The sequence below is a fragment of the Poromitra crassiceps genome, assembly GCF_964638095.1.
Source record: "Poromitra crassiceps genome assembly, chromosome: 2".
NCBI lineage: Eukaryota > Metazoa > Chordata > Actinopteri > Beryciformes > Melamphaidae > Poromitra > Poromitra crassiceps.
The window spans coordinates 52,286,754-52,312,612 of NC_139624.1; the positions used below are offsets into that span (position 1 = coordinate 52,286,754).

The window sequence follows — 25,859 nt, forward strand, 5'->3', positions numbered from 1 at the left end:
CCACCCACCTGCCCCAAGCCACTCCCTCTACACACCCCTTGAAACTCTTTTATCTAGGCCCATCCTCTTTCCTTGATGGAACGTACGGACATGCGGTCACAGTGACCTTGAACTTTGACATTTCACCACCAAAATCTAATCAGTTCATCCTTGGTCGATGTTTGAGCCAAATTTGCAACCAAAACAATAAAAAAGCTCCAGCACACTGTCTCGCCTTCTTCTTTGGATAAATATTTATTGGATGACAACAGACGTTTCGGTCATCAGACCTTCATCAAGTGTTATGAGCCAAATTTGCAGGAATTCCCTTAAGGCGTCCCTGAGATATCGCATTAACGAGCATGGAACGGATGGTCGTGAGGTCACAGTGACCTTGAACTTTGACCTTTGACGCCAAAATCTAATCAGTTCATCCTTGGGTCCAAGACGTTTAACCTAAAAAAAGGAATGGCATGTTTTACAAAACCTACGTTGAAGTAGTTTTCTTATTTTGCCTAGTGAATGTGTACATTTCAAAAAGCAGTATTTTTTCTGATTTTCCCCCCATTTTCTCGACCGACCAGAAGAAGCACTGGCGCAGCGACCAGGGCACATACCCTCAATCCGGCTTCCCACCCGCAGACACAGCCAATTGTGCTTGTATGGACACCAGAGTCCTGCACCGGGTCGGGGTTCCGCGGGGCCCCGCCGGGTACCCGCAAAAAAATGCGGGGGGCGGGTGTTATTTTGTCTTCATTTTATTTGCGGGTTCGGATCTGGGTAGAATAAACAACATGCGGCCCGGGTCGCGGGTGTTGTATAATATATGTATTTTTATTTACTTTTTATATAACGATAATAATTCAGTCAGTGTGTAACTTCATGTTTTGTCTGAGTCTGACCTGACGTCTTTGACCTCAATCATTTCCGCTGGTCCTTTCCTTCCGGGTCAGCTCTCCCTCGCTCCGGTCAGGTATAAACAGAAATTACCTAGACCTATGCTAGCTAGCTTGTTGCATTGCATGACAGCTAGCGCCAGCAAGGCTAGCATGTTTCCTTTAGCTGCTGCCTGGCCCTGGCTGGCCTGCTGGCACTGGCACCAGTGACAAAACACCGTCAATGTGCTTAATTGTAAATAACGTTATGCAATGCCTGCCGAGTCCGACTGCACCGACCACCATTGTTGGCTCTCGTCAGTGACTCGGCCAGAAAAGACCGCTATTCGCTTCCTGTGTGAATTGTGAAACGATTGCAGTTACTTTGGTTATGTTCACTTAAAAAAAAATTATATTATGCGGAAGCGGAGCGGGGCGCGGTTCTCATGTCTGCGGGGCGGGATGGGTTGCGGTACTGATTGATCATATGAGCGGGTACGCGGAGCGGGGTCGGTACTGCACGTCGCGGGGCCGGGCGGAACCGGGTCTTGAAAATCAGACGCGCGCAGGACTCTGATGGACACCCGACCAAGCCGGAGGTAACACGGGGGCACGAACCTGCGACCCTCATGTTGGTAGGCAGGGAATCTACCGCTACACTCCCCAGATGCCCGAAAAGCAGTATTTATGTCTACATCTGCCAGTGGGCCATCACGATAAGAGTAGGCAAAATAATGTGCTAATTCCACTACAGGAGCAGGCCCATATCCAGAGTTTCGAAATTGGGGAGGTCCAGACATGGCAAGGGGAGGGCGCCGCCAATTTTTTTTTGAGTCCCCCCCCCCCCTTTTTTTAGCCATATTTAGAGGAATATCTCATTTTTAATTAACATTAGGATACTGTTGTGATGTAATTATTCAGTATTTTCTCCTTTTCTCACTCATTCAGAGCAAAGAGGGAGATAAAAATGCATGATGATAATGCTCTATATCTCCCTATTTGCTCTGAATACACCAGTGACAATACATGACACAGACTTAACATGATAGAAATATTATCAGCAAACTTAATGATTAGACTAAGGGACCGCTCGTTATTTAGAATGGGGGTCACTGGAGGGATTTGGTGTGATCTGAAATAAAAAGCTGTGCCCCTTCCCTGATCAAAATATATTTTTCCTTCACCCTCCCGAAGCGATTTGAAAAATATAATTAACCCTCCCCAAACAATATTGCGGCGAGCTTGCGTGGAAGAATGCAGAGATATCTTACTTTTAACCTAACATTTGCAGAAACTCCGGCCAGAGGTGATCGAACACACTAACAGTCTCAGTCATGGTGGCTACATTGATAGTAAAACTAAACATATCCTGGCCACACAAACATTGCCATACCACATAATGCAATCAAAACATGAGCACAACATCACTAAACCACGTTTTTAACTGTACAGTAACAGCTTCCCACAAGAACATGGAACTCCCATAATCCTTTGCGCTGCTTCGAGCAGAACTGTCACCAATCAGAGTGACCGCCTCCTCCGGTCGCTACATAATGCTATTTTCGCTTGTGAAACAATCTTCAGTCTGTGTATATCAATATTTGTGTTTAAATAGCGGTCAATGACTGATGAAAAAAAAAGTTCGCCGGTTCTATTATTGTGCGTAAAAACACAACCCTATGTGAAACATATATGTCATCCTGGTGGTATAAATACCCCTTGTAGACTTAACGTAATTTAGGAGATGAGTGAGCCGTAACTCGGTTCTACTGTGACTTCCTAAGACGACTTATCTGCGCATAGAGCCCATATATATTTTGTGATGCCATGTCTGTTTGTTTGCTCGACTTTGTTCCAGTGGGTTATTGTACTTCCATATTATCACCAGAAAAGCGCCACCGATTCGCCAGATACTGTACACGCCCACTGTCTGGATAGGCCAAGCACAAAGATTGACAGATCAGACCGCCAAAGAGAAACAATGCACCGGGACATACCAAACAGTTTGGACAGGAGGGGTGTAAATGAAGCAACTCAGTAGTTGTATACCCCTCCCCTGGACTCAAATTAAAGAGTGTACCCTCCCTCAGACTAAATTTAAAACAAAATTACCCTCCCCTATTTTCCTCCAGTGGACCCTTCCCTAAATAACGAACGGTCCCTAATTATTCTGATCTGAATGGCATATATCAAGAAACATTGACTCCTCTCTTTGCTGTATAGTGGGAGGTGCATTTTTGAGTAGGCTATTAAAATAGCATGTCAAGTTCACATTTCTTTATTGCCAGATTAAACAATTCGTATTGATGGGCGAAAATACATCATAAAGTATTTTGATACAAATTACAAATACTTGCTCAAAAAATGTATCACAATACAAATACAAAATACCTGTCTGAAAATGTATTTGAGATACAAATACGTATTTTGTATTTTGAAAATACATGAAAATACATTTTATAAAAACTTATAAAGAGCTGCAACGATTAGTCAATTCATAGATGAATTGCCAAATATTAAATGAATTGCCTATTTTGATGATCTATTAATCATTTAGAGACATTTCTTTAAGGAAAATGTCCTAATTCTCTGATTTCAGCTATTCAAAAGTGAAATTTTCTGGTTTCCTTAGACAGTAAATCCTCTCTTTAGTCCTCTGTCACAGTATGTGTACTCCCTAACACACTGCAGTTCTTCCATTTTAGTTTTAGTTGTTTTTCAGTAGAACTAATTTATCCTTCAGCTCAGCTGTTAATCACCTTCTGTGAGGGCTTTTGACTTAAAGGCAGCATTTCTGCATGTTAACCTCAAGTTTTGGAACTTTGACTATGTTTAGCCATAGATATCTGACATCATAACACAATATATAAATAACTGAAATAGGTAAAAGGCATAGTAGGTCCCCTTTAAACAACTTCACATTCACCACCATGTCAGTAACTTGTCGTCACAGTATTTATTTAACGTGCAAACATATTTATACAACTAGAAAAGGTTACATTTCAGGAATTGAATGCCCTGATGCACATCCTGTCTAAGGTTGTGAAATTGTGAATCGGTGAGAGGAACGATGAGAAACTGCATCTCAAACAAAAAAGGCCTTCCATGAAATTGGACTCTTGTTCAAATCCTTACATCCTTAAAATGACTTCCCCTCCTTCTGCTTCATAAACAAAATCCAAAACAACCTGGCTATCTAGAACATAATTACTAAAGAACAATCACTCACTGAATACAACTTTCCACTATCAGCAGTGGTAACACCATTCTAGTGTCAAAATCTGCACAGCCATCATTATGCACAGTGAAGCTCAGACATCCTTGTAGCAACAGAAAGACATTTTTGATTTTCATTAGGGTACTTTGGTGTCCAGTTATAGTTTTTCAGTATAACTAATTTCTCCATCTATTCAAATCAGGTTTATGACAGTTAGTTGTTTTTCAGTACAACTAATTTCTCCTATTCAAATCAGGTTTCAGTTTAGTTCAGTTAGGTTTTTTTTCAGTACAACTTATTTCTCAATCTATTCATATCAGGTTTTAGTATAGTTCAGTTAGTTGTTTTTTTTCCAGTACAACTTATTTCTTCAGCTATTCACATCAGGTTTCAGTTTAGTTCAGTTAGTTAGTTTTTCAATACAACTTCTTTCTCAATCTATTCTGAATCATATCAGCTTTCAGTTTAGTTCAGTTAGTTGTTTTTCAGTACAACTTATTTCTCTATCTATTCTGAATCATATCAGGTTTCAGTTTAGTTCAGTTAGTTGTTTTTTCTACTTATTTCTCGATCTATTCATATAAGGTTTCAGTTTAGTTCACTTAGTTGTTTTTAGTACAACTAATTTCTCCATCTTTTCACATCAGGTTTCAGTTCAGTTAGTTGTTTTTCAATACACCTTATTTCTCCATCTTTTCATATCAGGTTTCAGTTCAGTTTAGTTCACTTAGTTGTTTTTAGTACAACTAATTTCTCCTATTCAAATCAGGTTTCAGTTCAGTCCAGTTAGTTGTTTTTTAGTACAAGTAATTTCTCTGTTTATTCAAATCAGGTTTCAGTTCAGTCCAGTTAGTTGTTTTTTAGTACAAGTAATTTCTCTGTTTATTCATATCAGGTTTCAGTTTAGTTCACTTAGTTGTTTTTAGTACAACTAATTTCTCCATCTTTAGTTTAAACCTGTGTCAATGTTTACATGTGTCAATTTGAGAATAAAAAGAAAAATGTATTTTATGTATTTGAAATACACAAAATACAAGATCTGAAAGTATCTTGATACAAATTACATCTCATTTTTCTCTGCCCAGCCAAATACAAATTACAAAATACAAAAAAGTAGTTGAAATACGTATTTCAAATACAAGTATTTCAAATACTGCCCATCTCTGGTTGTTGGTTGGTTCAACACAACATGTGCGTGCATGCGCGCTTCTTCTTCTTCTTTAGCCTACAAGCATGTAACTTCCTTGATTGTTATTGTTGATAATTCTATTTAAATAAGCTACATTTTCATTTCCCGAAACATTCTTAAACAAGAAAGGAACATAGTGCTCTGCAAAATATTTTTAATTACATTTGTAAAAAAAAAAAAAAGAGAAAAAAAAGAATCCTGAAATTCTTACCGAGGTCCGGACCTCGGTGACCTCATAGCTAGATACGGGCCTGTACAGGAGAGACTTGATGTTCTCTGAAATGAGGTGGCGGAAAATTGCGCATCAGCATCAGGGCAATCAGCCAAAAGAGTTGGAAAATATCGGCATATCAGATATCGCCCCTAGTGCAGGCATGTCCAAAAGTCCGGCCCGGGGGCCAATTACGGCCCACGGACCGATTTTAAATGGCCCACGGCCACGGGTGGTCTCTCAAAATATACTATTATGTGGCCCTCCACACAAGTTCAGTTTGCATTTTTTCTGTTCACCTAATGACAGCTCTATCATACATTTTGTATGATAGTGCTGTAGGAACAACGCAGGTGGAACTAATGTTCTCAGAGGTAAACAGCAAACGAACAGTTACCTAGCAACAGACATTTCCCACTGGGTGGCAGACATGGCCACAGCCATGAAGCGTAAAGTTGACAGCGAGGGCCGTCACTTTTAGTAACGGTGGAAAGTTGAATACTTTTTCACTGAAAGCTGAAACGTTTCATTTTGCCAAGAGAGCTGTTATGAAAGAGTTCAATGTGAAGAGACATTATGAGACAGCATCGAGTAATTCACAATTTGACTGCCTGCAGAAACTCCGCCCCACCAGCTGGTATGGGGCATTAATGCTTGTTAAGGCTCTTGATGTGATTCTCTGTGGATGTCCGCATAGAGAAAAAATAAAAAGGAACGATAACAGCCGGCCTCGAAGCTGCCCTGGAGCAACATCTGTTCACTTCCTCATCCAGAATGATGCATTTTGCATCATTCTGGACATGGAAGAGCTGGAATAAACTGCGGAGCTCTCTGTACAGGAAAACATGAAGACAAGGTAAAGGCTTTCCATCTGCATAATTACTGACATTGTAATGATAGAAAAGCGGGTTGAAAATCTGCAAAGCCTCCCTTAAGGAATAATATTATGGCACTGAAAAAAATCCTTAGAAAACAGACAGACAGACAGACAGACAGACAGACAGACAGAGCCCACTTGCTCACTTTTATATAAAGGATGTGATTTTTTTTAGAACCCATATGATGCGAGGAGCAGCTTAACTAATGTGGCCCCCATTCTAAAAAGTATGGATGGACCCCGCTGCCCTAGTGAAAGCCTACTCACCACAGTCACTGCATGAATGTCTTTCCACACCACCGCCTCCCTGGAAAGGTCAGAGAGTTCGAAGAGGTTGTCCACCACCACCTCACCAATCATATCGTGGCTGGTGAAGCGGTCAAAGTCGTAGACGCTGAAGTGCAGCTTGCGGTTGCAAATCTCGTCGTACGCCACGGGGAAACGGAAGGTCTCATCAAACATGGGGTTTAGATTCTTGCGGTGGACACGCGTCTGGAACTTCTTCTTCCTCTCCGGCAGCAGGTAGATCTTCACATAGGGGTCGGAGGTGCCTGTGAAGTCCTTGGCAGGCAGGTCCAGGGCCTTGAGGATCCGCACTACCAAAGCCTGCTCCTCGTAGTCATAGCATAGCGAGAAACTGAGCTTTCCGCAAGTCTCCACCGGCTCCTTAGTCTCGTCCTCTGAGTCCACAGACTTCTGTTTGTAGAGTTCAGGTTTTATTCGTCCAATGCTTACAGTAGAAGACTGGCGGATAGGCAGGGTGTCCATGCTGAAGTCAACACTGGTGACATTCATCTGACGAGGCAGGTGGCGCCGGAATGAGTTGTGCCTGTTGAAAAGGGTAGAGAGGAGATCTGGTAAATGTCGGAAGTGTCAGTTTGACTCAACACCCTCATTCTGGTTTGCATGGTTTGTCAGGAGAGAACTAGACTAAAAAGCATAATGCAATGACTACAGTGGGATTTTCTTTATTTGAAGTCACCTACCATGGGTTTGAAAGTAAGAATACCTCAAAAGCACTAAGGTTGAAGCTCTTACCAAATGTACCTGAATGCTGTCATTTCTTTGAAATTGATAATTATCTATGTCTCTGAGCTGATGGAGATCAATCATTTGAGAAAACCACAGCGGTACTTTACTCAACAATGTTATCACCTAGCAACTGGCCCTCCTTTCTGACAGTTAATGCAATCATAGTAATTTTTGGACAGCTGTGCATAATTGGGCACAGGAAGGAACACAATCATGCAAATTAAAACACTACGTACTGTATTATAAACAAAAAAAATTTGGCTTCACTTTTCAGGAGCCGTCATGACATCCATATTTTATACAGTCTGCACAAATCTGCACTGCATTGGTTTTGTAAACATTGCCTGAACTACAACCAAAGCTTGTTGAATTTTAATTGAATATATTAGACACTCAAACTAATATTTTCCTGATATTCAAGATATAAGATTAAATTAATCCATAGTATACTGAGTGGATATTTTGTCCCCAGTGCCTCACGCAACAGCTTCTGTATTGTGTATGTAAAACAGCTTAAATTTGGGAAAAATACAAAAATCAGTGTAGCGACTACTATCAAAAAAGTCCGCTACAGAGGCTGAGTAGGCTCTTACTGTGACGCGTTCCAATAAATCCATGTTTGAATTCCGATACGTTTTAGACAGTTTATTAAATGAAATAATAACAGGCAAAGCACTGAGATAATAAAGCAAATAGTGAAACAAGTTACGACGACGGTCAACAGAAAATATCGGAGCCAAACTCACCCTCTAACATCAAGCCAGACGCCATACTGCTGAACAGGTAAGTACTGAATGAATGAATGAAACCACACCCCGTGTCAACGTGAAACCACACCCCCTGTGCCAATTGACCAATTACAAGCGATATGGCTATCAATGAACGTATGCAGCTCAAACATTACGTCCTGTAAAACAAAATAAACAACATAGGCAATATAGATATTATGGCTTCTACAATACCGGCCCCTAATTATTATGTTACAGATAATAATTACACAATAATTAAGGATAATCAAACACTGTAAATTCAATACTCAAACAGTAAATTTCAATATTCAAACAAAGTAATAATTAGTAGTAAATAGTAAATAGCAAATAGTAAATAGTACATAGATATTTATTTTCTTTTCCCCTTTTCCCCTTTATTTTTTTTATTTTTTTTTACGTTATGCCAAAGTTCAGAGTTCATTATCGCGTATCCTTGGAACGATAGAGGCGATAGTCCAGAGTGCATTATCGCGTATCCTTAGAGCGATAGAGGCGGTAAGACCAGAGGTTACTAGCACATAGCCTTTAGTCAAGAATGATCACGCTCTGTAGTCAGTCAAAATCTGTAGTCTGGCAAGGGGCAAATTCAAAAAAAAGGGGCAAAACAAATAATCAAAAAACAAAGTCAATTGGAAGAAAGATCCTCTGCCTCTAGTAGTAGGCAGACCTTGTTGATGTAAACAAAAAACAAAGTTAATTGGAAGAAAGATCCTCTGCCTCTAGTAGTAGGCAGACCTTGTTGATGGGTCTGTTCAGAAAGCCGGTTTTGGTTTTAATCCGAACATGACGAACAAGTCCCTTTTTGTCCAGAATGGTCTCATCGATCTTTCCAGTTAGCCAGGAGTTTCGAGGCGCTGAATCGTCCACGATGATCACGATGTCTCCTGGTGTGAAGTTGCGTCTGATGTTAGACCATTTCTGTCGTTCTTGTAGTTGGGGAAGGTATTCCTTTATCCATCTTTTCCAGAATAAATCCGACATGTATTGAACCTGCCTCCACCGGCGGCGAGCATATATGTCTTCTTTCTGAAAAAGTCCTAGTGGCAGGGATGGCGTAGTCTTGAGAAGCAGAAGGTGGTTCGGGGTAAGGGCTTCAAGGTCATGTGGATCTGTAGAAGCCTTGGTGATTGGGCGACTGTTGAGGATCGCCTCAGCTTCACACAAAACCGTATGGAGACCCTCTTCATCAAGACTTTGCACATTGAGGGTGGAATTGAGAACCCTTCGCACTGATCTAATTAATCTTTCCCATACACCTCCATGGTGTGAACCAGCAGGGGGATGGAAGATCCAACGGATTCCTTTCTGGAGCAGTGTATTGTGGATCTGATCTTGATTCCAGCCTTCAATTGCCTCCCTCATCTCGCGATGAGCTCCTACAAAATTGGTGCCATTATCAGATCGCAGTTCTTTCACTTGGCCACGTCTGGCTGTAAAACGCCGCAGGGCATTGATGAAGGAGTCTGTATCGAGTGATGATGCAACTTCGATGTGAATTGCCCGTATGGCTAGACATGTGAAAATAACACCATAGCGCTTCACAACACTCCTTCCACGCTTCACTCCAAAGGGTCCAAAATAATCGACTCCAACATATGTGAAGGGAGGTTCATCAGGCGAGACTCTATCCAGGGGCAAATCTGCCATCTGCTGTTGTCCTGGAGTAGCATTTATACGTCGACATACAACACATCTTGACAGAATTTTTCTGATCGACACAGTGGCGCCAGGAATCCAATATTGTTGTCGTAGTCTGGATAACATATGGTTGCGACCACCATGTCCCACCTCATTATGAATATGTCGAAGTATTAGGTCAGAAATGTGAAAGTCCTTTGACAGTATGGCAGGATGTTTCATTTCTTCTGGCATTGCTGCTCTGCTAAGTCGGCCACCAACTCTTAACACACCATTTTCCAGCATGGGGTTGAGCTTATGGATATGGCTGGTCCTCTTCACATTCATACCTTTTCTCAGATTTGAGATTTCATCTGCAAACCGCTTCTTCTGGCAAAAGCAGATTATTTCTATCTCAGCATTAGCCACTTCTTCCACTGTGAGATTATTATTTGCTTGAGGCTGGATGTTATCTGGATGAAGCTGAGCAAGAACGTTGTTTGCTAGTTTCCTCTGTCTGCTACGATGCAGTAGCAGTCTTTTGAGTCTGAGCATCCATGCTATTGCCCTTTTCAAATGAATCCAGGATGAGAAGTGATGGATTAAGTGGGTGGTTGGATCCACTTCCTGAGAAGTTAGGTGAGTAGCATTTACGGTTATGCTCTTGACTTCAGAGTCCTGAAGCGAAATTTTCTCCAAACCATCAGGATTTTGAGGCCACTTTTCCTGTGGGCGGCGAAGAAACTGAGGTCCAGACACCCATGTTTCTTTCCTTAGGAAGGATTTGACTGTCAAACCTCGGGAAGCCATGTCTGCTGGATTGTTATCTGTGTTAACATATCTCCACTGTAGTGCATGTGAGACTTTAGCGATTTCGGAGATTCTGTTAGCCACGAAAGTTCGGAATCTTGTGGTCTTGTTGTTAATGTACTTGAGCACAGAGGTGCTGTCGGTCCAAAATATAGAGTCTGTTAGTTCCATCTGCAACTCTTTCCTCCATATTACGTCCATTCTGCTCGCCATGGTGGCAGCTGTCAACTCCATTCGAGGGATCGTGGCTGGTTTTAATGGAGCCACTCTTGCTTTTCCTGCCACAAATCCACAATGTGCCTGGCCATGGCTGTTATGCAGTAGCAGATAGCTAACGGTTCCGTAGCCATCCTCACAGGCATCTGCAAAGTGATGCAGTTGAGCCGATGTAACCACTCCAAAGTTTGTGGGTTTGAAGCATCGTTCAACTTTGTAGTCTTCCAGCTTGGGAAGGTCCTGAATCCAACTGATCCATTCTTGTACAATGGAGTCTGACAGCATATCATCCCAACCAATCTTTTTCCTACACAGATTTTGCAGGATCTTCTTGGCAGTCAGGACGACTGGTGCCAATATTCCCAGGGGATCATATATTGAACTGACTGCTGAAAGAATCCCCCTTCTCGTGAGTGGCCGGTCTTTCAAGATGATCTTAAACTTGAATACATCAGACTGAACACACCATTGTACACCTAAGACCCTCTCCACCGGAAGTTTGTCATGGTCCAAATCCAGATTCTTCATTTCCTTTGCTCTCTCTGTTTCAGGTATGGCAGCTAGAACCCGACGGCTGTTGCTTATCCACTTGTTGAGTAGAAAGCCTCCCTTGTAACAAATCGCTCGTAGCTCAAGATAAAGAGCTATTGCTTCTTCCTCTGACGCTGCTGAAGCGAGGCAGTCGTCAACATATAAGTGGTTCATGATAGTGTTTACAGCTTGAGGGGTGAACTCATGTGTGTTGTCCTCAGCAGCTTCTCAGGGCGAAGTTTGCACAACTGGGCGATGAGGTTGCCCCAAGCAGATGCACGGTCATCCTGTGTTCCACCATGTTCTGGGTGTAGTCTCCGTCAGGCCACCAGAGGAACCGTAACAAGTCGCGGTCCTCAGTTGGTACTTTAACCTGGTGGAACATGGCTTCAATATCTGCAGTTATGACAATGGGTTCTTTGCGGAATCTAGACAAGACTCCCATCAATGTGCTGGTCAGGTCTGGCCCCTGCAATAGCTGAGAGTTCAGTGACACTCCTCTAAACGTCGCTCCGCAGTCAAACACCACTCTAAGTTTTTTCTTTTGTGGATGCAAAACACCATGGTGAGGTAGATACCATTTTTTGCCATCATTACGTGCCAAGACGAGTAGCGTAGCCAGAAAGCCAGGGTATGCCAGGGGCGGACCATCTGGCGGCGGCCTGGCGGCCGCCGCCAATTTTTTTTGGGGTCTTTTCAAACCAGATTTAGAGGAATATTTGTGTGTTGTTTGCTCCTTTTCACACTCATTATTAGCAGGTAGAAGCAGTCAATTAAATTGTATTTTTTGGCAACATGTAAAACCACTTTGTTTAGTATCTCAAAAAAGTCTCACCTACTTTTTCCAATGAGTGTTCTAGTCGGGAAAGAACGCAAATTTGGTTGGCATGAAGGTTCGTCTACTGCAGAGAGATCTGTAGCGTTCTCAGTGTCCTCTGGCTCTGCACAAACCTCCAGTGTGTTGTTGGCTGCGTTCCCCGCTGTTAACGTCATTGTTTCGGCTGCATCATCTTCTTCATAATCGTCTCTCTTCTCCACTGTACACCACCAATACAGGTGCGGGAAGGGTGCACTACAATCCGCACTTGTTGAGGGGGAGGGTGACAACGAGTCATCTTCTTCCTCGTCGTCAAAGCGACGTTTCTTGCCTTTGCCGAAAAAGCTTAAAAGCGAGCTTTGTTTCATGTCTTCTTGATTTGGGCTGCTGCTGCTGCTACAGCTGTGCGTGCAGCTTAACTATTCCCATGATGCTCCGGGGCACATAGGTCAGCGGAGCGTGATTTCTATTCGCACATAGGATAAGTTGGACACAGTGCATGACAGCGTTGATGTGTTTTGCAGACAAAACAAAAAACCTTTTTTACCCCATTTTTTTGGGGTGTGCCAGCGGCCTGTCTGGGTGGCATTGGCACACCCTAGCACACCCGTGGCTACGCGCCTGGCCAAGACATCATCCGGTACCTTCTCTGCATATCGTTTGGAAACCATGTCAGACATGAAGCTGGTGTAGTCTGAATGGAAGGAAGAATCTCTCTTGAATCTTCTCTTTAGGTTCAGTGTCCGTTGTTCAGCAACGATTCTGTTGTCAGGCATGCATGTTTCCCTGTCCTTTAAAGGTAAACCAATGCAATAATGGCCGTCGACTAGCTTGGCAGAATTTGAGACTAAATCCAAGAACTGCTGGTCTTCTCTTGACGGTTCTTGGTCGTCCCTGGTGCACTCTGGAAAGTCAGTCTTGAACTGCTGACTCCACAGCTCATCAAGTTTCACAACTGAAATCCTGTTGACACTTGCTGACTGTTCCTGAGTGTCATCATTTTTTCCTCCTAGTGGTCCATTAACCGTCCAGCCAAGCATGGTTTTGACAGCGTAAGGTCCATCTCCTATCCTCCGGATTACGTCGAGTGGTTCCAGAGCCTTTGGTACATCTGAGCCAATCAGCAACTCAATCTCAGAGTCAATTTCAGGTAGATGCACTTTCCTCAAATGAGGCCACTGATCAATGTCCTCTTCATGTGGGATATTACCTTTGTGCACAGGCATAGTCTTCTGAGTATATATGCCTGGCAGATCACAAAAGTCGCTGCTGTTCAATCCAGTGACCTCGAGGCCTGAAACTATGCTGGTTTCAACGACCTTCCTTTGACCCATGGTTCTTAGAAGAATGTTTGATCTTCTTCCCTGAAGATTGAGCTTATTCATGAGCCCCACTGTACAAAAAGATGCAGTGCTACCTGGGTCGAGAAACGCATGCGTATACACTGTTGTATTCCCCTTCTTGGCCTTTACTTGTACAGGCACTATGGAGAGCTTGCAGTTATCTTCACCGGCCCCAGTAAGCCCACTGGTCTGGACGGAGGTGAAAGCACTGCCCTCAGCTGCTGGCTTTATTCCTGCTTGCCCTTTATCCGGTTCCTTTTTCTTTTGGTATATGTGCAGCATTCTGGGATGCCTTAAAAGGCATATGTTGCAGCTGAGTCGCTTCTTACAGTCTTTGCTGATATGTCATTTAGACAGACAGCCAAAGCACATTCCATTTTCCTTTAAGAAAGTGATTTTATCACCATGTGTCCTCCTTTCCAACTGTGAACACATCTCCAAAGCATGTCCACCTCCACAGAACAAACAGCTCTTCACAGCAGGTGAACTCTCCTTCTCCTTATTTCCTTGATCATATTTCTTGTCTGCAAGTGACACAGTGGTGGCAAATATACTTCCTTTTATTCTTGGATGGAGTTGTGACTGTGACTTGGGCCTCCTTATATCTTTGCTTACTGTGGGTGTGTCTTTGATATCTCCAAATATTGGATCTGTTGCAATTCTCACTTGCCTTTCAAGAAAGTCCACCATCTCCTTAAAACTGGCTCTTTGAGAGTATTTTTCCTGGAAATCACAGGCCCTGGTTCTCCATTGATCCCTCAGACGATATGGCCACTTCTTCATGATGACCAGCATGTTAGTAGGCAGGTCAAGCTCATGCATGTAGTTGACGTCTTCCATGGCGTTACAACATCCTCTAAGAAATAGGGTGTATGCTTGTAAAGCCTTTGTGTCATCCGGTCTTATTGGTGGCCATAAAAGAGCCTTCTCCATGTAAGCTGTGGCGATTTTATGTTCGTTGCCAAAATTATCTTGTAGTAGAGTCTTAGCTTTTATGAATCCTCTGTCTGAGGCCATATGCAGGCAACTTCTTACAAGCTCCCTTGGTGGTCCTCTTGTGTATTGTTCTAGATAATAGAGACAATCCCTGGGGTTCTCATTCTTGCTTTCAATACTATGTTGAAAGGATTTAATGAAAGTCTGGTACTGAAGTGGGTCACCATCGAAAACTTTAATCTCCTTCTTAGGCATGGAAGAGAGACACTGTTGTTGGATCAACAATGCAGTGATTTCATTTTGCTTTTCCATGACTGAGAATATGTTGCCCTGTGCACTATTGCTTGCAGCAGCTAGTGTAGGTTGAGATGTCACAGGTGCACTGACACTTGGCTGGAATGTCAAGGGAGTTGATGTAGTAACAGATTGAATTTGAGTTACAGCTCTGGCAGTGGTTATTATTGGTGGTTGTGTATTGGTAACACTGTGTTTTGAGAGGATTTGTCCATGTGTATGCATGGCTGGTAACACTGGTGGTTTGCTTGCTTGTAGTCCTTTCTTCATGTATGACTCCATACCATCAGACACTTTAGAGGTGTGTTTAGATGAGTGTTTATGTTTAGATGAGACACTAGATCCCTTTGAGCCTAGCACCTTCATTTTTGCCATATTAGCAGCAATGTCTGCTTCCAAGTCCAGCTGTTCCTTTTTCCTCCTTAGCTCCTCCTCCTGTTCTTCCAAGGCATGTTTATCCTTGAGCATGTTTTGTCGCACCATCAGAGCAGCCACTTCAGCCTCAGCCAATAAACGTGCAGATGCAGTACTTGAAACTGTGGAGCTTGAACTAGAGGAAGTTCTGCTTGTCTTGTGTCCAATATTTGAGATACTGTCACTTGCTTGTACTTCATCCTGTAATCTGTCAGATGTTACCTTGATGATTAACTGGGAAGAGGTCATGTCAAGTTGATGATCAGTGTCTGAAGTTTTCTCTAATGCAAGTCCCTCTGCTGGTGCATTGGGAGAAATCTCTGTACTTGCAGCAATGTGTAACTCTGCAGTCACATGCTCTTTTTGCCTTCCAGTCTCAGAGAGCCATAGTTTCACATCCTCCATGAAATTTGAATGGCCTTCGGTTATGCGTTTAAACCATTCAATCTGGGTTTCCTGTTCCTCCTTAGGAATTAATTCAACAACTGACTCATGAGCTGCTTGTGCACTTCCATGCAGTGAAATCAACTTCTCCATTTTGAGATGCACATCCTTTGCATTCTCATCATTTTTCATTAGCTCTTTAATTTCCTGTGAGAGCTCTTTAAGTTTTTTTACATTTGATTTTCTTTCCTTCTGAAGTGTGTCAATCTTACCAGCCAACGCCTTGGCTGTAAGCTTGATCTTCCTTCTCTCCTCCCTTTCATCATCATCTTGTTCGTTTTGTGCAATTTGTTCATTTGTTCCAGTCATTTTGCAATTTTTCAAAATGCAATAATTAATCCAAACACACAGCAGTAAAACACAGCAGCAAAGCAACGTCGCCCCACAGATAAACCGCACCCACAACAACAAGTGGCAATGCGATTTTCCAATTCAACTGGGCACGGAAGCCACAGCTTACAATCAAACAAGCAAACCAGCCCACACGCACAACACAAGCCAAAACAGTCCCCAATGGACAAACGGTAGCAATTTCAAACTGTGTTCAAACTTGCAACCACACAGAAGGAACACGCAAACAATCCTACCGCTTCTGATGGCTGTGATGCGCTGCTGTCAATCTCAATCATTCAATGTCCACCGCTGATGCAGTCATTTCCTGGCTTCTCCAATACAAGCCGCGAAAGGGGAGACATCCAATACGTTTCAATAATGTCCATTGAATCCAAAATGCGAGGTCCCAAGACGTCCGTCCGCTGTGTCCTTGATACTGCTAATTTTCTGTTGACTGTAGCGACTACTATCAAAAAAGTCCGCTACAGAGGCTGAGTAGGCTCTTACTGTGACGCGTTCCAATAAATCCAACCGATACGTTTTAGACAGTTTATTAAATGAAATAATAACAGGCAAAGCACTGAGATAATAAAGCAAATAGTGAAACAAGTTACGACGACGGTCAACAGAAAATATCGGAGCCAAACTCACCCTCTAATATCAAGCCAGACGCCATACTGCTGAACAGGTAAGTACTGAATGAATGAATGAAACCACACCCCGTGTCAACGTGAAACCACACCCCCTGTGCCAATTGACCAATTACAAGCGATATGGCTATCAATGAACGTATGCAGCTCAAACATTATGTCCTGTAAAACAAAATAAACAACATAGGCAATATAGATATTATGGCTTCTACAATCAGCTTTGGCCCTTCCCTAAGCCAATGTGCAGTTTCAGATTGATTGGCCAACCCGTTGGGGAGATAAACAGATACAGACAGACAGACAGACAGACACACACACACACACACACACACACACACATCCACATTGCTCTCTCTGATTCTGTGCTGTACACACACACACACACACACACACGCACGCACGCACGCACGCACACGCACACACACACACACGCGTGCGCGCGCACACACACGCACACACGCACACACACACACACACACACACACACACACACACACACACACACACACACACCCCACATTGCTCTCTCTGCTTCTGTGTCTGTCTTTTGGCTCATTTCCACCACATATACTGTAACAGCACAGTACAGCTCTACTCAACCTCGTCTTACTCGTCTCTACTTGATATAGACTCTGTTTCCATAGCAAGTTTACTCGCCTCCGCCCACACCTGGTTGTCATAGCGACCGCATATCTGCCCTCCGCCCATAGCCGAAGTAGGCTATAACGTATAACGTTAAAATTAAATCCATACACAGAACTTTTAAACTGTTTATGAAATACTGGTGCCTCTAAATGACACACAGTGTACATGGGCAAATCGGCTAGGAGAATGGATATCACTTTGTTGTTACTCAAACTCACATGCATGCACTGCGCGGGGGACGGGAGTTGCGCTACAGGGAGAAGGGAAGCCTCTACCCCGGCGGCCTCTCGCCAGGCAAGACCGCGGCTTCACTAAACCCCCGCCTCCGGCCTAGCGGAGCCAAGCCAAGCGGCTTCCCGAGGAGCAGACTTTTTCTCTCTCAAAACAATTGAAAACCACCGTCATGTTAAAGCTGAGCAAGGAGATCGATTTTATTTCACCAGAGCCAAAGGCAGCAACACAAAAGACTGATGGAAATAACATTAACAGAAGAGAAGGTAAGCCCCACTAAACTGGTATCCAGCATTGACAGTCAGTAGATACAGTAAACACGGTAACACTTTACAATACTGGTGCAAACATGTGCATGAATGCATGCTTAACTCATGATGAATTAAGCCATTAATTGATGCTTACCGCATCATCAACTAATGAAAGGTATGTTTGATGAACACACTGAGTCATATATGAATTACTATTAATTAAGTAGGCTATGCCTATATCATCATAGTTAATTCCTCATCAACACATACATCAACACACTGTGTTCAATAATACCGTAATTCATGTGTTAATTACCACTATCAACTTCCAGTCGCCTGCAACCGGGAAATCGATTGAGTTTCATAACGAAGACGGGATGCGCTAGCCACGCTCCTCCTTGTCCGAGCTAGCCTGGTAAACCAGCCCGTCACGTGAACTCACATTTAATTTCCAAATGAAATGTGAGTTCATGTGACGGGCTGGTTTACCAGGCTATGTCCGAGCGACATCTCAGGGGAAACATACTCGACTTCGGGGAAAGAGAGTTCTCTTTGTTTGACCGGTGCCTAGCTGGCTGTAAAGAGAGGCGTTCGGGGTGCAGCGGCGTCGCCTCTGCTGTTTACGGTAGTTTGTCAGTGGTGGTGGCCTGGCGGGGACACTGGCGCTATATGTATGACTGGGAAGCGTGTGTGTAGTATGGGCGAACTGGGTTCAGTGCACGCCCCGGCCGGCTGGCTACGGCAATTTCAGCAGCTGTGCTGTAGTCTATGATACTATCAGTAGGCTATCATTCTGATTACTTGTTACTAGTGTAGTAGTGTAGGCTACGCTATTTTATGGAGGTTCCTCTCGTGGCTCAGGCTGATCGAGTGATTGATGCTTGGTGCTCACGGGTAAACTCAAAATAACAGTAGCCTAAAAGAGGCTTGCCCATGGGTTTACCCAATCTGGCATCCGCTGCATGTATCTTTGGGACTTGCCCCTGGTAATCCGAAATAGGCTAAAAGCGCACTGAGTGAGTGTGCTATTACTGGGCCACTGTCAAGGTAGCCACGAGAAAACATATTGTTTCTGGCCAAGACTTTCAGAATAAAAGTCGAAATTCATGTTGTAACCAGCTACGCAGTACTGAGCTCTGCGTGCTTTTATTTTTGATGGCAGGCTGAGGCAACGGAAGTAATTGTTTGTGTGCCATGTCTTTCTTGACACTTATTCTCGTGGTCGAGCAACTAGCTGGTTGTAACAACGTGGTGGTCGTTTGCCATATCAACAGCAGCCTCCGTGTTCTTATTCTACGAAGAGTACAAACTGCAAAGCCTAAAGAGTCGGTCACAGTGGTGGTGGCAGTGTCGAATGGATACCAATCGCAAGAGGAACGAGCGGGTTTGTTAGAGTTTCAGGTAGCTATAGCAATTTAGCTTTAGCAATTTAGCTAGCTTGTGGCTTAGCTAGCTTGTTTGTTGTGTGTGCGTGCATGGTGGAGACCTGTCACTACAGTCACGTTGGTTCGGGAAGTGAAGAGCAACACAAGTGAAAAAGGACGAGAGCTGGAAGTTGGAGGTGGACCCGCTGGAGAGATCGAGCAACGCGGGCCGTGGGGAGGAGAGGGGAGAGGCCAGACTGTTTCCCCCCAGCTGACAGACAAAATGGGCACCGGAGAGCGAGTCCTTGCTCCAGGGCAGAATTTGGGGACATGTTCACAAACTTGATAAATAAATGTGCTTTTATAACTCCAATGATGGTCTTCACTGATTACCTATAGGCCTATATTTTGAATTGTTCTCATGACTGGAATGCATGCAATTGTGTTGCTATACTGTATAAAAGTGATTTCATGATCAGCATCTGCGCCATTAGCTAATGATTTGTGAGGATATCATTATGTCGTGACTTTACAATATGTGGCACAAAACTATTAATTAATACATAAGTTTGTTGTGACTTTACTATCTGTGGCACATAACAATTAATTAATACATAAGTATGTCGTGACTTTACTATCTGTGGCACATAACTATTAATTCATACATAATGATATAGGCACTTGTGAGGCACAACACTTAACTCATACATATATATGTGGTTCTTGGCATATAGAGCCTACAAGACATACATCCAGTGTTTGATGTCTGTTGGAGATGCACAGTGGATACAACGTCAGAGAATGTGTTGGAGTTGGTCTGGTTCGGGGCTAGTAGGAGCTACCAAGGTGGGCTACTACATGCATAGCCTATATCAGAGCAGCAACATCGGAATGATAGCTAAAGCTGCTGAAATAGCCGTACCCGGCTAAGAGGTTATGAAGGGGTCTCGGCCGGAGGTGTGGGACCCAGGCAAGGTGAGGGGCAGGGCGGGTAGGGGTTGGGTGGTGGTAGCCTGGGTAAACCCAGCCCCCACTGACCTGCTCTCAGACAGACCCTGCTCACTAGTCAACAGGTCTGAGAGCAGGTCACGTGGGGGCTGGGTTTACCCAGGCTAGGGTGGTGGCAGGGGGGCTGCCCTGGGTGTCGGGCCGGGAGAGAGGCTCTTAGCCTGGGTAGTGGTAGGGGGTGGCTGGCCTGCTGGGTCGTGCATTTAGACACCCGGTAAGATAGGCACAAAACACCGGCCACATGTTCTGTGTCCCTGCAGTGGACCAAGCTTCGAAGAGGAAGGAATGCCCATGATGAACAAGGTAATGGCTGGGAGAGGTTAGATCCAGCCGGTCCCTGACACGCTGCACACCGCCTCGCTCAGCTGGTTCTGATTGTGGGCTATCGGCATTGCGGTCTGGTAACGCTAAAGTTCCGGTTGCAGGGAGCTGGATGTCGATAGTGGTAATTAACACATGAATTACGGTATTATTGAACACAGTGTGTTGATGTATGTGTTGATGAGGAATTAACTATGATGATATGGGCATAGCCTACTTAATTAATAATAATTCATATATGACTCGGTGTGTTCATCAAACATACCTTTCATTAGTTGATGATGCGGTAAGCATCAATTAATGGCTTAATTCATCATGAGTTAAGCATGCATCCATGCACATGTTTGCACCAGTATTGTAAAGTGTTACCGTAAACACAATTCTGCCTGACCAATCAGTCGTCTGCAGTGTTTTCACGTCACCGTATGGTACCTGGTTCACAGCGCTGGAACCTCAACAAAGCAGGGACCAAAACTAGCACGACTCAATCCCGACTCAACCCGGGCTGTCCACGTTTTTGATCGGTGGAATGAGACAAAAAAGCGAGACGAGCTGGGCGGGGCCGCGCTGATACCAGCGGTGGAAATGGGCCAAAATTGTGCCCTTAAGTTCACGCCCCTCCCCCAAGGCCAACTGCACTGGGGGAACTCAGAGCTCATGAGAACTCTGTGCAGAAAAATGCTCATAAACAGCTTAAATGTGGGAAAATGAGGGGGAGGATCTGCTTCGTCAGTCCCTGCCTATGCCTATATGCCAATATCAGAATCAGAATCAGAATCAGAATCAGAATCACTTTTATTGCAACAGTATGCAAGTTACATACGAGGAATTTGTCTTAGTGTCTGTATGCAGCGTAGCGGTCACATCAATATACAGAGATAAGAAGTAGGAAAATAACTAAAAACAATCACAAAGTTGCAAGTGCAATCAAATTGAGTAAATATATATGTACATGAGTGGTGAAGTGTTCTGTGGATAATAAATATTAATTTACGTTGAATTTACATGAGATCTACAGACTGAGTTAAATAGACTTTAAATAGGCAGTGGATTTACATGAATTTACAGTCGGAGTAAAATAAGAGTTTACATTGAATGTACATGAAATTTACAGGCTAAGTTAAATAGCCATTAAATGTGCAGGGAATTTACATGAATTTACAGTCCCAGTTAAACAGGCATTAACAGGCAATACTTGGCCAACTCGCTGGGGAGATCAATTGGTTCAGGCAGACAGGACAGAGAGCACAAGGTTGAATTCATTCTATCGTAAGATACGACTTGTTCCTATGCTTTCCATAACCCATCAGCTTAAAGAGTAACTCCGTGTTGTTCCTATCTGACTGCTCTAATTAATAAATCCTCTATAAACCACAATACATAGTCAACCTGGACTTTCTTCTAAAAATCCACTACACAGAAATAAAACCCCTTTTGCTGTTTTCAATTCTAATGCTTATTATAGACATGATTTAATTTCAAATCCACAACAACACATTTGTTTTTGTGCAGTTTTCCATAAAAAAGGTGATTCCAACTCCCTGATGAAAGTTTACTATGGCTTATTCTTTCTAGCAAAGTTAAGTGTTAAGTTAAGTGTCTTGTTAATTGTTATGTAAAAGGAAACCCGAGAAGGTAGGTGGGTCAGTCTGTAATGTGGCCTTTCTGTGGCCCCATTGGGTGTGAGTCAGTCTGTAACGTGGACTTTCTGTGGCCACGGTGCAGTCTGTAACATGGCCTTACTGTGGCCCCGGTGGATCAGTCTGTAACGTGGCCTTTCTGTGGCCCCGGTGGATCAGTCTGTAACGTGGCCTTTCTGTGGCCCTGGTGGGTGTGAGTCAGTCTGTAATGTGGCCTTTCTGTGGCCCTGGTGGGTGTGAGTCAGTCTGTAACGTGGCCTTTCTGTGGATCCGGTGGGTCAGCCTGTAACGTGGCCTTTCTGTGGATCCGGTGGGTCAGCCTGTAACGTGGCGTTTCTGTGGATCCGGTGGATCAGCCTGTAACGTGGCCTTTCAGTGGCCCCGGTGGATCAGTCTGTAACGTGGCCTTTCTGTGGCCTAAGCGGGTGTGAGTCAGTCTGTAACGTGGCCTTTCTGTGGCCCCGGTGGGTCAGTCTGTAACGTGGCCTTTCTGTGGCCCTGGCGGGTGTGACTCAGTCTGTAATGTGGCCTTTCTGTGGCTCCAGGTGAAATTAATGAAGAATTCAGGCTCAATATAAATGCACTAATGTCCCTAATGACAAACTAACACAACTGTCAATAACGGCTTCCTCTGAGAAACAGAGTGCAGCTGCCTATAGTGTGTCTCACTACAACAAGCCTTCCACCATGACAGCTCCCACCCCACAGCAACGCTAATTATGGATGTTCTCGTTTAAATGCAGCCGTGGCAAACAAAGAGAAGCTGGAGCTGATTGTTTAATTACTGGGGTTGCTTCCCGGCTTTAGCATGTCAGCTTGTCTCACGTGCACACCCCAGTGCAAAGCTTGGCCTTGAGTGATTATAGGTTTGAAACTGAAGCAAGGAGATATGACGTCGCACCAGCCAATGAGCCTACAGGACTCGGGAGGTATTGCTTCAGGTCAGTCCAGGGAAAGGTATACCCTGACATCGCCAGACCAATTTGCAAATGAGTATGGAAACTCTCTGTTCAGTTTCGATTTCCAGTGGGCGTTATCTTGGTTGTTTCTGAAAATGCCTCAACGGCGCTCCTGTGTCAATCATCATATCAAAGCCCCATATTAGATCAGTTGTGATTGGCCCGACCATTTTCAGGTCGGGTGGAAATCTGTCTGAACAGGAGGGGGCGGGACCATGTGCCGGAGTGATTCAAACATGAGCTAGCAGATACGTCAGGTTCCCAGGCTAGGGAAAAGGTTGTGTTGTGCCGTTTCAAGGTCACTGGCCAATCTGATACTCTACATGACACGTGCCAAATTACCTCAAGCACACTGGCCACATATTGTCACGAACTGTCACGAGAGTTCTTGTATTATGTAAGCAACATCTTTATGTACACATGTAGTGGTAGGGAAAAACAAAGCAAAGTCAGAATGGTACTTCCTCATACAAAGGGCTCATAAACAGCAAATACTGTGCTGTTGTAAGCAGAATGTGTGTTTCAATTGCTTTTTGTCATCGTACATTGTTATCTCCTGAATACAGGGACAGAGCATGTGTGGCTGAGGTACCTGGAGGAGGAGGTGGGCTCAGTGGTCTGCCTCTGGATCTTGGCCTGCTGGCTGAGCTTCTCCCTCAGGGCCGTCTGCACCTCAGCAGGGATGTCCGGAGAAGTCTGGCTGATCTTCATTGCGGCCTGCAGGAGCTTCACGGAGCTCCGTCCGTTCACCTTCACTTCCGGTGGGGGTTTCTTCTCTGCCTCCGCCACTTTAGACTCGGAGACGGGCGGGGAGCTGGGCGGAGGCGCCTCGGGGAGACCCACGTGGAGGCCATTTTCAATGTGGGCAGAGAGAGCCTTGCTCCTCCAAATGGGCCAGCACAGCTTCCAAAAGACAAAGAGAGAGACTACCAACAGGGCGAGGCCACAGAAACCCACGACCACAGCAAGGAGACTAATAGAGATATCTACAAGTAACCAGAGAGAAGACCATGGAGGAGGAGAAGGACAGACACACAGAAACAGAAGAGGAGAGGCAGAGCAAGCAAGGGACAAAGTATGACAGACAAACGTGCAAGGGAGAAAGAGAAAAAAGGAGAGAAAGCAAGCTGTAAGAAAGAGGAGGCAGCATATTGTATATGCACCTGTTTGTTGAGGCAGCCAGGCAGGACAATCTGAAGTCCAGGGTTCCCACACCTTTTTAAATATCAAATTCAAGGACTTTTCAATGACTTTCCACACAGATCAAGGTTAATTACGGTTCACTGGAAGTTTTTAGAATGAGAACTAGCAGGCTTTACAGAAGCTCACAGACAACATAGAGAGCGGCTTGCCTTGAATGTGTGATTGGTATTATTTTCATTGTCGATAATCTGTCGATTATTTTCTTGATTAATCGATTAGTTGTTTGGTCTATAAAATGTCAGAAAACTCAAAAATGTTGATCAGTGTTTCCCAAAGCTGAAGATGACATCCTCAAATGTCTTGTATTTTCCACACCCCCAAAGTTTACAGAGGCGTAAAGAAACCAGAAAATATTCACATTTAAGAAGCTGGAATCAGATCATTTTTTACCTTTTTTTAATTACTCAAATAGATTGATTATAAAACATAGTAATAATAATCTAATAGTTGACAACTAACCGATTCATCGTTGCAGCTCATGTGTGTCTTGTGAACACTTCTCAACTGTGCCATGTGGGGATGAACTTCAATTTTTATTCGTGCAAAAATATATAAATTCAATCTTTTTCAATGACCGTGACTATTTGTCTATTTTCACAAACTCAAGGCTTCAAATTCACAAACTTTCAAGGATTTCAAGGACTGTGAGAACCCTGGAAGTCACAGCCTCAATCCCACAGCATCAAGAGCATCACATGCACACGCTGGCAGAATGAAGGAGGGGGGAATCGTGTGCCCCATCATCTCCTTCAGGTTCACACTGGCATCTCCTGTTCAATTCAGTTTGCACCAGCCACATGTGAAAGGATGCTTAACTTGGTATTGTTGTTATTTCAAAATTAGTTTAACAAATAATTCGCCAAACAGACGCAAAGACCAAGATTTTATAGTAAAAAGCTGAAAATAAGAGCAGATGTAAGGTGAATTATTTCTTCAGTTAACACACAGTACCACTTCACTGTGTTCATATTATTCCACCTGTTGCAATTTCATCCGCGCCAGTTCGGGCGTTTATCAATAAACAAAACGACACACACAGGTAATGTTAACGGTTTCACAACAGCTAAACACGTTAAAATCACAGAAAAACTTAAGTTCTGCATAATAACGTTAGTCGTTAGCCTATACTAAAGTTTACAAGGAAAAAAGTTGATAATGTGTTATCACATCTAAATTTAGTCCGCCGACAAAGAGCAACCCACTAAAATGGGGGTTAGGGACATTGACAGTAGGGAGAAGGAGAAAATGGTGACTTTATCTCATGCAGCATTTACCTGCGTGTCCTTTACCTGGTATGCTGCTCTCCAGGGGGAATATATCCGAGCATTTCTCCCGGTCTACGTGCCCTGCGAGACAGAGTTCCGTCACGATTTGCAGAGCCCGCTGGCACAAGCTGATGCTGTCCTCCGCCCGGAAACTCATGTCTCTCCGGTTAAGCCATTGCACCGTGCTGGATGAGCCGGGAGGACGGCGGTTCATTTGGGCACCTTTTACGCGCCTATGCGGAGTGCTGATTATCCATATCCAGCGACGAGGAGAGACTGATCCAAACGCGCTCCCTGCGTTTGGATGCTTCACTCCAGCCAGCTGCCTCCGTCCAATCAACGCGCTTCACTTTGATATGAGATGAGTCCTATTGGGTGGTAATGGGATTACTTTTCCCAGTAGGCTAACGAAAGAAG

At 43.9% G+C, this 25,859-nt stretch overlaps 1 protein-coding gene across 2 annotated transcripts in view; it reads right to left on the reverse strand.

Annotated features, from left to right (window-relative positions):
* The window catches only part of syt10 (synaptotagmin X), a gene marked incomplete at both ends in the record, with an annotated part of 53,588 nt that extends 27,932 nt beyond the window's left edge, over nt 1-25,656 (reverse strand). Inside the window, 3 exons of one of the 2 annotated variants that reach the window (XM_083632103.1) lie at nt 6,616-7,177; nt 23,567-23,960; nt 25,467-25,656. In XM_083632103.1, coding sequence (XP_083488229.1) covers nt 6,616-7,177; nt 23,567-23,960; nt 25,467-25,656 — 1,146 coding nt within the window. Of the gene's footprint in view, nt 1-6,615; nt 7,178-23,566; nt 23,961-25,451 lie in introns of both variants that reach the window. The other variant, XM_083632102.1, reaches the window with a different exon arrangement.
* Nucleotides 25,657-25,859: the final 203 nt, after the last annotated feature.